General features: G+C 41.0%; 1 protein-coding gene across 1 annotated transcript in view; it reads right to left on the reverse strand.

Moving 5' to 3' along the window:
* The window catches only part of LOC120936161 (cytochrome P450 2F2-like), a 69916-nt gene that overhangs the window by 42147 nt on the left and 13946 nt on the right, over positions 1-13823 (reverse strand). The window contains exons 2-4 of the mRNA XM_040348308.1: positions 7696-7883; positions 5356-5518; positions 833-982 (exon numbers count right to left, since the gene is read on the reverse strand). Coding sequence (XP_040204242.1) covers positions 833-982; positions 5356-5518; positions 7696-7869 — 487 coding nt within the window. The 5' untranslated portion in view covers positions 7870-7883. The remainder of the gene's footprint in view (positions 1-832; positions 983-5355; positions 5519-7695; positions 7884-13823) is intronic.

Below are 13823 nucleotides of genomic sequence, written 5' to 3' on the forward strand. Positions count from 1 at the left end.
AAATGTAATGTAAGCATTATTCTGTTCACCAATAAAATTTATTATGGAAAAAAAAAAAAAAAGAGATACCTGAAATGAGGAGGGACGAGGAATGGACCACAACTTTTTTTTAAGATAATGTATAGAACAGAATGTCATGTGCTAATAGGGAGATATGGCCCCCCTGTCACCCCCCCCCTTTTTCTCTCTCGCTCTATCCCTCTTTTCCACCCCATCTGGATGAGGGATGGGAGATGAAAGGAAAGACACACTGATAACCTTAATATAAAGCACATAGAGTATTAATAAACACAAATAAACACCAAAAAGAAAAACTGGCAGGCACATATCAACACGATAAAGCTAGAAATTCTCACGAGCACAACAATTGAAAGGAATAATTTTAGGGAAACCCCCCCCCCCTCCTTTCACGATACAAACACATAGTTAATTATTAAAAAAAATAAAACACAAGCAGGGTCTTATTCTACTTCATCCCAACATTTATACTTTTCACATTCCTTCTTTGCATTTGCTTTCTCATTATTTATTAAACCCCTAATCCTTGTATCAAGGAGGAGAGAGGGAGGGACGATGACATATTTTTCCCGCCCCTCTTCCTTTGCCCCCCCCCCTTCTTTTTTTTTAGAGGCAATTATGTTATTGTAATGGAATCTTTTTTTCAAATAATAGTAATTAATGAAAAAAAAAAAGGATGATTCCAATAACAAATACAAATATGGAAAAAAAAAACAACAGTAAAAAAAGTACTACATTTTCTTTTCTCGTAGAACATGGGGCATAAAATAATTGAATAATAATTATAAAGACTCAGATGTATCAAAACAATCACCTCCATAAGATTTCATTGCCTGCACTAAAAATTCGGCTTCTTCACTAATCTTGTCTTCTATAGCTTTTTTTCCCATCCCGTAATCTCGGAGCGTTGAAATAGTGAATCTTCTCATTGCCTTCCAGCTCTCACCATTAGAAAAAATAACACCTAAACAGGAAAAATATAATATTTTCTGTGAGTCAAAAAAATATAACCATCAGATACAAATGCTTCTCAAAGTCTAGATCCATGGCTGTGGATAGCAAAAACAAATGTGTTTACTTTATCTAAAGAATTTAACTTTCCATTGCATGCAGTAAACATAGGCATGCGCAAGGGGTGTGCCAGTGGTTATGCTATCGTCATTGTTATAGACCATTGTTGGTCAATCCACTCATGCGCAGGAGTATTTATTTTCTGTTTCAAAGGTGTGCCAGGTGTGCCTGGGCACACCCTAAATCCGGGGGTTGGCAACCTGTCAATGGTGGGCAGGTGACAGGTAAACTGCAATCCTTCCTTGCCGGTCCTCATAACCTGGAAAGGAAAGGCGTGGGGGTGGAATTTAATGGAACTGATCTGTATTTTCCTCCTGCAGCAGCTGAAAGTAAGGTTCTCCTCCTCTCCCTTTTGTCAACATTCAGCTGCCACAGGAGGAAAATATAGGGGATCGGTACTAATACAGTGCCTTGCGAAAAAGTATTCGGCCCCCTTGAACTTTGCGACCTTTTGCCACATTTCAGGCTTCAAACATAAAGATATAAAACTGTATTTTTTTTTGAAGAATCAACAAGTGGGACACAATCATGAAGTGGAACAACATTTATTGGATATTTCAAACTTTTTTAACAAATAAAAAACTGAAAAATTGGGCGTGCAAAATTATTCAGCCCCATTACTTTCAGTGCAGCAAACTCTCTCCAGAAGTTCAGTGAGAAGCTCTGAATGATCCAATGTTGACCTAACTGACTAATGATGATAAATAGAATCCACCTGTGTGTAATCAAGTCTCCGTATAAATTCACCTGCACTGTGATAGTCTCAGAGGTCCGTTTAAAGCGCAGAGAGCATCATGAAGAACAAGGAACACACCAGGCAGGTCCGAGATACTGTTGTGGAGAAGTTTAAAGCCGGATTTGGATACAAAAAGATTTCCCAAGCTTTAAACATCCCATAGAACACTTTGCAAGCGATAATATTAAATTGGAAGGAGTATCAGACCACTGCAAATCTGTCCGTCCCTCTAAACTTTCAGCTCATACAAGGAGAAGACTGATCAGAGATGCAACCAAGAGGCCCATGATCACTCTGGATGAACTGCAGAGATCTACAGCTGAGGTGGGAGACTCTGTCCATAGGACAACAATCAGTCGTATACTGCACAAATCTGGCCTTTATGGAAGAGTGGCAAGAAGAAAAACATTTCTTAAAGATATCCATAAAAAGTGTTGTTTAAAGTTTGCCACAAGCCACCTGGGAGACACACCAAACATGTGGAAGAAGGTGCTCTGGTCAGATGAAACCAAAATCAAACTTTTTGGCAAGAATGCAAAACGTTATGTTTGGCGTGAAAGCAACACAGCTCAACACCCTGAACACATTATCCCCACTGTGAAACATGGTGGTGGCAGCATCATGGTTTGGGCCTGCTTTTCTTCAGCAGGGACAGGGAAGATGGTTAAAATTGATGGGAAGATGGATGGAGCCAACTACAGGACCATTCTGGAAGAAAACCTGATGGAGTCTGCAAAAAACCTGAGACTGGGACAGAGATTTGTCTTCCAACAAGACAATGATCCAAAACATAAAGCAAAATCTACAATGGAATGGTTCACAAATAAACATATCCAGGTGTTAGAATGGCCAAGTCAAAGTCCAGACCTGAATCCAATCGAGAATCTGTGGAAAGAACTGAAAACTGTTGTTAACAAACGCTCTCCATCCAACCTCACTGAGCTCGAGCGGTTTTGCAAGGAGGAATGGGCAAAAATTTCAGACTCTCGATGTGCAAAACTGATGGCGCGTACAGACGGTCGTTTTTTGTGATGAAAAAAACGACGTTTTTGAAAACGTCATTTAAAATGACCGCGTGTGGGGAAAACGTCATTTTATGTCTTCTGAAAAACTTCGTTTTTTGTGTCAATGAAAATGATAGTGTGTGGGCAAAATGAAGTTTTTAAACCCGCGCATGCTCAGAAGTAAGTTATGAAGCTAGCTTCAATGGAAAAGAGTGCCATCGTACGTGCTGAACGTAACCGCGCTTTGCTAGAGCATTTTAAAAAACGATGGTGTGTAGGCAACGTCGTTTTTGAAAATGAAGTTTCAAAAACGTCGTTTTATTTCATGATTCAAAACGTCTGTTTTTTTTTATCACAAAAAACGACCGTCTGTATGCGGCATGATAGAGACATACCCCAAGCGACTTACAGCTGTAATCGCAGCAAAAGGCGGCGCTACAAAGTATTAACTTAAGGGGGCTGAATAATTTTGCACGCCCAATTTTTCAGTTTTTTATTTGTTAAAAAAGTTTGAAATATCCAATAAATTTCATTCCACTTCATGATTGTGTCCCACTTGTTGTTGATTCTTCCAAAAAAATTACAGTTTTATATCTTTATGTTTGAAGCCTGAAATGTGGCAAAAGGTCGCAAAGTTCAAGGGGCCGAATACTTTCGCAAGGCACTGTATATGCCACCCCTCCTTCTGTTCCTCTTCCTTCTGTTGCCTGGGTCCCCCAAGTGCTCCCTTGCTCCCCCTTTCTCCCATTGTTTCAGGATAGAGAAGAGGCCGGTAAATATGTCAAACGCATATGTGTTGGAGCTTTAGGGTGCACACCCTAATGTAATAGGCTGCGCACACCTATGGCAGTAAACATTAATTTCCCTAAAGGATATCTAAACCCCCCAAAACAATAAGTAATGCAGCACAATTGCAGTCATTACTGTTCTGTATTTTTGGAGAAGCAGTGTTGTTTGTGATGTTTGTAAGTAGAGATAACGGAAATGACCTTATTTGGTGTTGGTATATGTTTTTTTAGACAATTTGTTATGGGGCGTTTTCTTTGATGTTTCAGGGTGGCATCTTTTTATCCCTGAAGAAGAGACTTATTGAATAAATCTTGAAATGCGTTGGATATATGATGCCATAAAACTAGCAACTTGCAGAAAAACTCCACAATTCATGAGGTTTGGGGGAATACCACCTCAATTTGTACAGTATATATGTTCACCAAATGTTTATTAAGCCAATTATGGCTGATTGTGTTTTTTTTCAGAACTTTGTCATTTTAGATCATTTTGTATTAACCTCTTGTTGACTGGCCCACATACACTTACTGCAGGGCGGCAGCTCCTCTGCGCAGAATCGCATACAGGTATGTGATTCTGTACTTGCGGGTCTGGGACCTGCACGCGTGCCACTTGACGACGCACTCCTACTGTCATTGGACACAACGGGAGCCAATCAGTGGGTCCTGCCTATCGTTCGAATCACAAGCAGAACAGCGATCTTCCTATGTAAACAATGCGGATCGCCATTATGTGAAAAGGGAAGGCAGTGATCTTGTGTTTCTGACTAGCGTAAACATGGATCTCTGCCTTCCCACAGTACAAGCACCCCCCACACGGTTAGGAATCACTCCTTAGGAACACATTTAACCCTTTGATTCCCCCTGATGTTAACCCCTTCCCTGTGAGTGTCATTAGTACAGTGACAGTACATATTTTTTAGCACTGATCACTGTTTTAGCGTCACTGGTCCCCAAAAAGTGTCAAAAGTGTCAGTTAGGTGTCTGATTTGTCTCCCGCAATATCGCAGTCCAGCTATAAGTCGCTGATCGCTGCCATTACTAGTAAAAAAATTTAATCCAAAAATATATCCTGTAGTTTGTGGACGCGATAACTTTTGTGCAAAGCTATTTGGGATTTTTTTTACCAAAAAATGTGATATGATTTATAATTGATGAAGACATTTTTTTTATTGGATGTGTTTTATAGCATATTGTAAAAAATATTGCTATTTTTTTTTTAATTGTCAGTCTTTTTTTTTTTTTTTTGCGCAAAAAATAAAAACTGCAGAGGTGATAAAATACCACCAAAAGAAAGCTCTGTTTGTGTAAAAAATACATTGATTGTCAAGTAAAGTAATGCAGTTCTGTATAGCAAAAAATTACCTGATCATGAAGGGGGTAAACCTTCCAGAGCTGAAGTGGTTAAAGAAAATATTTTTAAACAAATTATGTTTTTGTTGCTTTGGTTGCCTGCAAAATCCCATAAAGTTTAAAGGAATAAGTGTTGTCACCCCAGGGCAGGATTAGAGGCCCCCTTCCGCCCTTGTCTCCTTGAATCATAAGTGAAGGTGTTCTGTAGTCCACAGACATTGTTGCAAACATTGTTAGCTGATAACCGGTATCTTCCTAATGGATTTCTCACCAGGATCAACAGATTATGTATTGCATTTATTGATAAGAGTGCAGAAAACAAGAAAAATTCAGATACACAAACCGTATTGGTTGCCATTTACTAAAGATAAAAAAACATAGTTACCATTGTCTTTTGTTGATTTCGAAAATATCGCCATCTTTGGTCTGTTGGAAAATTCTTCACCATGGTTGAGTAGAGCATCTTTAACAGTGTCATAGCCGCACAAGATGATGACTTTTGCCATTCCGAAATGAACAGTTAATACTGTGCCATACTCTTTAGACATCTGTAAATGCAACATACAGAAGAAGACATCATTATGGTCTAGAATTAGTATTAACCACTTCAGCCCCAAAAGGATTTACCCACTTGGTGTGATAAGGCACTTCATCGCTTTAACTGACAATTGCGCTGTCATGCGATGCTATACCCAAACAAAACTGATGTACATTTTGCCACAAATATAGCTTTCTTTTGGTGGTAATTGATCACCTCTGCGGTTTTTATTTTTTGTGCTATAAACAAAAAAAGAGCGACAATTTTGCTATAAAACATTTACAAAAGAAAAAAAATGTATTCATCAGTTAAGGCCGATATGTGTTCTGCTATATATTTTTGGTAAACAAAGAATCTCAATAAGCATATATTGATTGATTTGCACAAAAGTTATCACGTCTACAACATATGGGATAGATTTATGGCATTTTTATTATTATTATTATTATTATTTTTTACTAGTAATCAGTGATTTTTAGTGGGACTGCGACATTGCGGCAGACAGATCAGGCACCTAACTGACATTTTTTAAAAAAAATTGAGAACCAGGGACATTATTACAATGATCAGTGCTAAAAATGTGCACTGTTATTGTAATAATGACACGGGCAGGGAAGGGATTAACATCAGGGGCGATCAAGAGGTTAAATGGAGGTGTTTATATACCTTATATACGTTGGCAGAATGGCACGGCTGGGCACAAGCACGTACCTGTACGTGTCTCTTTAAGGCCCAGCCATGGGGTTGCGAGCGTGCTACCGGCGTCTTGGTCGGAAGCTCCTCGACAGCGCCTGCTGGACCCGATCGCCGCCGGTGTCCCGCGATCGGTCACCGGAGCTGAAGAACGGGGACAGGTGTGTGTAAACACACCTTCCCCGTTCTTCATTGTGGCAATGTCAGTGATCGTCTGTTCCCTGATATAGGGAAAGACGACCACTGACGTCACACGTCCAGCCCCGCCCCCTACAGTTAGAAACACATATCAGGTCACACTTAACCCCTTCAGCGCCCCCTAGTGTTTAACTCCAAACTGCAATTGTCATTTTCACAGTAATCAGTGCATTTTTATAGCACTTTTCGCTGTGAAAATGACAATGGTCCCAAAAATGTGTCAAAATTGTCCCAAGTGTCCGCCATAATGTCGCAGTCACGAGAAAAATCGCTGATCACCGCCATTAGTAGTAAAAAATTATTATTAATAAAAATGCCATAAAACTATCCCCTATTTTGTAAACGCTATAAATTTTGCGCAAACCAATCGATAAACGATTATTGCGTATTTTTTTTACCAAAAATAGGTAGAAGAATACGTATCGGCCTAAACTGAGGGGGAAAAAATATATATATTTTTTGGGGATATTTGTTATAGCAAAACGTAAAAAACTATTATTTTATTTCCAAAATTGACGCTCTATTTTTGTTTATAGCGCAAAAAATAAAAACCGCAGAGGTGATCAAATACTACCAAAATAAATCTCTATTTGTGGGAAAATAAGGACGCCAATTTTGTTTGGGATCCACGTCGCACGACCGCACAATTGTCAGTTAAAGCGATGCAGTGCCGAATCGCAAAAAGGGACAAGGTCCTTAACCTGCATAATGGCCCAGGTCTTAAGTGGTTAAACTAAAATTACAGCTGTTCTTAGAGCTTGCATCTATAGCAGACTGTAGGAGACTTGGTGAGTTCCTGGCAAAGACAGATCAGCCATGTGGAACCTTTAAGCGTTGTATGCACGACCGGTTTTCCCAGCAGGAAAACTGCCAGAGCTAGAGCTTTTGGCTGGGAAAATACCGGTCGTGTGTATGCTTCCTCGCAGTTTTCCCATCAGGAAAACAGCCGGGTATCCCGGCAGGAAAATAGAGAACCTGCTCGGGATTCCCGGCATTTTTTTTTCCTCCAGATCTACTACTTACCTATGAGAAACACTACTAAGCAGTGCCGATGGAGCATACACACGGCCGGGATTCCTGGCCAAAGCTCCATGGCAGTTTTCCTACCGTGTCCTCAGTTTTCTCAGCGGACTTTTTACTGCCGAGAAAACCGAGCTTGTGTACAGGGCTTAAGGCTTGTTAAAAGGTGAAAGGAATGCCAACTAAATGCTCCCTCTGGATACCTGTTTTTAAAAAAACAAAGTTGACCATGACATCAAGAGAACATCTGTGGGTTCAGCAAGATGTCTGTATTACCTCCATAAATGTTTTGTAAGGCTGTTTCATGTTAAGCATGTGCAGATTTCCAATGATGGGTAAAGGTTTGGGTCCAGGAGGTAAATTTGTGTGTTTAGGTCTCCTCTGGTTTTTGTAAACATTGGCCAAGAAGAGGATGACCACGACAGATAAAAGGATTGTGATAAGGTCCATGTTGCCAATGATATCTAAGGAAAGGAAAACAAAAACACAAGAGTAATTAGTGAAGGGAAGAATTAGAACCTCTATACATTTTTTACAGCTGTCTGTATTCATGTGTAGATGTGCTCTCTTTGCTTATCCTGGTGAACACAGCCAACAAAACGGAAAGTAATTGAAATTTCTAAATCTTATAGATGTCACTAGAAGAAGAGATGAAGATTAATCTTCCAATGGAGGCACTTGTTTTGGTCACATCTGTCTAACAGATGAATCCCCCTAACATTTCCTTTCACTTCCTGTTGCATCTTTTGAATGGAAGTGAAGAGATATCTTCCAAAGAGGAAACAGACAACAAAAAAATAATCTGATGGGGTTTTAACCCTTCCATACTTTATCTAACTAAAGAAAAAAAAATGGATGGCACTGCATGTCACCACATACCAGCGCTAAACTCAGCTCTGCTGTGCAGTGACATGAATAAAGAAGAATTATCACTATGCGACACTTCATATAGTTACATAGTTAGTCAGGTTGAAAAAAGACACAAGTCCATCCAGTTCAACCACAAAAAATAAACAAACAAAATAAAAAACACAGTACAATCCCATACTCCCAACTCCATACCCACAGTTGATCCAGAGGAAGGCAAAAAAACCCAGCAGAGCATGATCCAATTTGCTACAGCAGGGGAAAAAATTCCTTCCTGATCCCCCGAGAGGCAATCGGATTTACCCTGGATCAACTTTACCTACAAATCTTAGTACTCAATTATTTTATGTACATTTAGGAAAGTATCCAGGCCTTTCTTAACCTCCCTGGCGGTATGATTCTTTCAGAAAAAACATGCTGAAAGCGGTACCATTATTTGCAAGGAAATTTGGCGTTTTATACTGTAGGTCTGTCATTTTTAGAAATAACTCACTTAAATCTGACCAAACAAGCTTCTAATAGGCATCCCGGGTATGACATTTTTTTAAAAACAAAATTATAAATTATAATATAATAAATAATAATAAATAATTATAACAAATAATAATATAATTATAATAAAAATTATTCAATAATGTAATCAAATTAAAATCACTGAAATTTGCTCAGTTGCAGAATTGTCGCTGTCATTATTTATTTATTTTATGACGAATTTCCCCACAAATCGCTATCGCACAATTCTGCAAGTGATTATAATTTATTATCGCTGTTTTTTAGCTGATCTAAAACTATTTTTGACATAAAGGGACACTTTTGGTTGCTATGGACAATCTACAGTTTGCAGGGAGAAAGAAATGTTTTTATTATATAAAATGACATGCATGACACAGGACAGACCACTAGGGACAAGGGGGGTGTGTTTTTTTTACATACAGTACTGTAATCTATAAGATTACAGTATACTGTATGTATAGTGTTTGTTTACTTTTTTGAATTTGGCGCCGTTCTCCGTCCCCGTGCGTCGTAACGTCGCAGGGAACGGAGATCGGCGTCACACGGAGGCACTGTGTGAATCGAGCGAGGTCCCGCTCGCTCACACAGCGCGGTGGCATCGCTGGATCCAGGGACAAGGTAAGTAACTTTGCCTGTGGATCTAGCGAGGCAAGCCCGAGTCTGACTCGGGGTTACCGCTCGCAGCAGGAAAATCTAACCCCGAGTCAGACTCGGGAACACCGCCAGGCAGGTTAAAGCAATCTACTGAGCTGGCCAGAACCACCTCTGGAGGGAGTCTGTTCCACATTTTCACAGCTCTTACTGTGAAGAAACCTTTCCATATTTGGAGGTGAAATCTCTTTTCCTCTAGACGTAAAGAGTGCCCCCTTGTCCTCTGTGTTGACCGTAAAGTGAATAACTCAACACCAAGTCCACTGTATGGACCTCTTATATATTTGTACATGTTGATCATATCCCCCCTAATTCTCCTCTTCTCAAGAGTGAATAAATTCAGTTCCTCTAATCTTTCCTCATAGCTGAGCTCCTCCATGCCTCTTATCAGTTTGGTTGCCCTTCTCTGCATATAAAGTTAAATAAAATAAAATAAATTAGCATGGCCTGCATGGTAAAATGCTGCATATTAGCAGAGTTTTAAAATTACAGAAGGCTTCAAATACAGAACTCAACATTTCCAGATGTCTGCACAATAACACCGACGATCGGACATTCCGACATCAAAACCATGGATTTTTTTTCGACGGATATTCGCTCAAACTTGTGTTGCATACACACGGTCACACAAATGTTGTCGGAAATTCCGAACGTCCATAACATGGTGATGTACAGCACTATGCCGAGCCGAGAAAAACGAAGTTCAATGATTCCGAGCATGCGTCAAATTGATTCCGAGCATGCGTAGAATTTTTGTGCGTTGAATTGTGTACTTTTGTTGTCGGAAGATTTGAGAACCAGCTCTCAAATTTTTGTTGTCGGAAATTCCGACAGCAAATGTCCGATGGAGCATGCACACGGTCAGATTTTCTGACAATAAGCTCACATCAAACATTTGTTGTTGGGGCGTGGCCAGGCAGCTGATGTAACCGGACGCACTTTCAGCTCTCTCCGTCGAATCTCCTGACATCCATCCTTTCCGTCGCTCGTCCTGCCTGGTCTTGGTGCCCAAGTGCTGCGGAACAGTGCCCTGAACATCCCGGTGCCTTCCGTTCCTAGATCCGAGGAGGATGTCGGCAGCTAGGAAGCAAAATGCGAACCGGGCTGCAGACAGCATGGCAATCCAAGATGGCGCGCAGGCCTCCCGCACAGCCAGAGAGAAGCACAGGGATGGAGCGGAGAGGCTCTTCTCCAGAGTACTGGCCGCAGATCCCGGCGCTCACCCAGAGAGACAGAGCGAGTTGACCGGGGGACCGTCCGATGCGGACGATACTGTCCCTCTGGAGGATGGCGGAGGCCCGGAATTCCTATGGGGCGACGTGAGTACTCCTAATGGCAATCCCACTAGGCCGCAGTCTATCCCCAGCCCTGCTTCTGATAGTGAGCCCTCACTTAGGGACATTTTTGCGGCTATTACCACATGCAATACCTCCCTAGCTGCCCTGACCGCTGACATCAAAGGGGTTAAGGCTGAAATAACATTTCTGAGGCAAGATGCACAAAAATTGAGGGAAAGAACCTCTGCTGCAGAAGGCAGGATAAGCTCCATTGAGGATGACATGGCCCCCATGCAAAGGGATATCTCATATAATAACCATCTCCTTACTCAACACTCATCCCGGTTAGAGGAATTAGAGAATAGAATGAGAAGGAATAACGTGAGGCTGGTTGGTCTGCCTGAAAGAGCTGAAGGAAAGAACCCTGTTGAGTTTATTGAAAACTGGCTGGTGACTGCTTTTGGCAAAGAGGCTTTCACTCCATTATTTTCAGTTGAGAGAGCACACAGAGTACCTTCCCGGCCTCTGCCACCGGGGGCCCCTCCAAGACCCTTTCTGTTCAAATTGCTCCATTACAAAGATAGGGATGCTATACTGCGCAATGCCAGGCTTAAACCTGAAACCATGAAGATTGATAATGCAAAAATCTCCTGCTTCCCTGACTTCTCTGCTGAGCTACAAAAGCAACGTGCAAAGTTTATAGACATTAAACGTCGCCTCAGAGCTCTAGATGTAAAGTATGCTATGCTATACCCCTCTAAGCTAAGGGTGGAAGCTCTAGGCTCCGTTCACTTTTTTGACCTTCCGTCTTCGGCCGCACAATGGCTGGACAGAGAGGAACGCTCAATCCGTGATGGTCGCATCCAACGCCGCGCTCAACAGGACGGGTAATACACTGATTTAATTATTGCTGATAACTACCTGTTTGTTCCTATTCCAAGGCGGAGAAGCTGCTGATGTTTAATCCACACTCCACCAATTGGGCTATTTGTTTTAGCTGCTGAGAAGTTTGAACGCTTTGGTGCACTTCCACTGTTGCCCCCATGTGGATCTGGCTGCGGCCCCACCTTGCCTACGGGCACATAAGTTTGGCCATGTTGGCCTGTGGTTCTATGACTTTGTTTTTTCTTCTACTATCCCTTTATCTTCTGGACAACCTTGCTGGAGGACCACTTCAACTCGTCGTGGTCCGATCACGCCCTGAACTTGCCCCCTCTCTTGTGACTACCTCAATTGCCTATTGCATGTTGTTCTTTGCCTCATTCCTACTACCGAGGTCGCACTGTCCCACCCTGATACGTATCTCTTGCACTGGCCGGAGATCAGGTGCCCATGTTCTCCTTGCCGGACTGATCTACCACCTTCCCACTCAGTACTATAGTATTGTCATTACTATGCATGTTTTACCTGTTTCTAATTCACAATGGCTGCACTGACTAGATTTATGTCTTGGAATGTGAGGGGTTTAAACAACCCGGTTAAGCGCCTGGCCGGGCTTCGTACGGTCAGGCGAATAGCTGCTGATATTATTTGTCTGCAGGAGACTCACCTCCCCCCGACCTCCACACCCCAATTTGCGGTAAGGCAATTTAGCCACCAATTCCATTCCACCTTCTCAGTGTACTCGAGGGGGGTGAGTGTCCTGGTCAAACAGGGCACGCAGTTTACGGTCCTGAAAACACAAATTGATCCCGATGGGAGGTACATCTTTATCTTATGTTGTATACACGGTACTAAATGCATTTTGGCTGGAATATATATTCCTCCTCCTGATTTAGATTTGTAATGATTCACTGGTATAATCTGTGGAAATAAACAAAGACAAACGAACGCACTCACACACACACACACAGCTTCTTGTGGTCTGGAGCTGAAGTGCACAGCAGGAAGATGAGAGAAGAGCAGAACAGACAGATGCACACACAGAGAATGTAGTAAAAGAATGAAAAAGCAGAGGGAGGCGGCCCTCTCCTCTTAGATTTATTGACTTCATGATGTCACAAAATACACACCCATCAATCCCTCCCCATCACCCTTGTGAGTCTTTTATTGGTCAATTCATATAGAAGGGTGGTTTCTCCTCACAAGTTCATTTCATGTTCTTCCAAAAGTCACACAGGCTCCTTCTGGGGTCTGTAAAAGTCAGGATGTGGGGGATGGGCAAAGTCAGTTTCCTATAGAGAATCCACAATTGCTTATCCAAAGTGAAATTTCCAGGAATGCAGGGGGGGAGGGAAATGGATTAGCTTCCTTTGAAAAGTCCTCTGTTTCTTAATTTGGAAAACAGTTCTGCTTTTCACAAAACATCAAATCCCTTTAAAACAATCTCTGATAGAACTTATCAAGGAAAATAAGCAATATACTAAAGAAATATTAACCGAAATACACTTTAATATTTCTAATCATAACATAAAATTTTCATTTTAGTTTCACGTCTATCACAGCCCCCCCTTGAAATGAATATTTTATCAGTTTATTCTCTTTGTTATTTCTTAACAGACAAGGACGGTAATGGAGGACACGGTCCATATAACAAAACATTATCATAACCAATATAAACAGAATTGCTATACCTATTTGAGTACAAATGTGTTATCACCCAAAATATTGTCCGCAGGTGACATTCTAAATGCCCCCCCTTGTTCACCTAATATCCTGTATAAGGCCATAATTTTATACAAAGTCATTTGTGAAGTGGCCTCTAGGTGTTCAGTAATATACTGGAATGCATCCTTGTTTATAGTTAACAAACCTCTATTGACCATAGCAACCAGAATTTATCCAATCTACATTTACATTACTAAGTTAAATTTCATAAAAGCATCCGTTCCCACCAAATTACTATATTTCCCTTCATTAGCATTTTAATTTTATATTGGGCTCTGTCCTAAATATTTTATTTCCTACAGAAACTTTATTACATTACACTAGTTTTCAGGACTGATCATGCAGCATGAATATTCTTGTCGCATGTCTGTTTAAACAAACATAGCAGCCTTCAGCATAAACGAACATACAGAAGTTTCATTGTTCCCCTACATGGATCCAAATATAAGAGATCAATTATTCTTCCATTAATACATTCGTCAATCTGAA

The sequence above is a fragment of the Rana temporaria genome, chromosome 4 (assembly GCF_905171775.1).
Source record: "Rana temporaria chromosome 4, aRanTem1.1, whole genome shotgun sequence".
In the NCBI taxonomy this organism is placed as follows: Eukaryota; Metazoa; Chordata; class Amphibia; order Anura; family Ranidae; genus Rana; species Rana temporaria.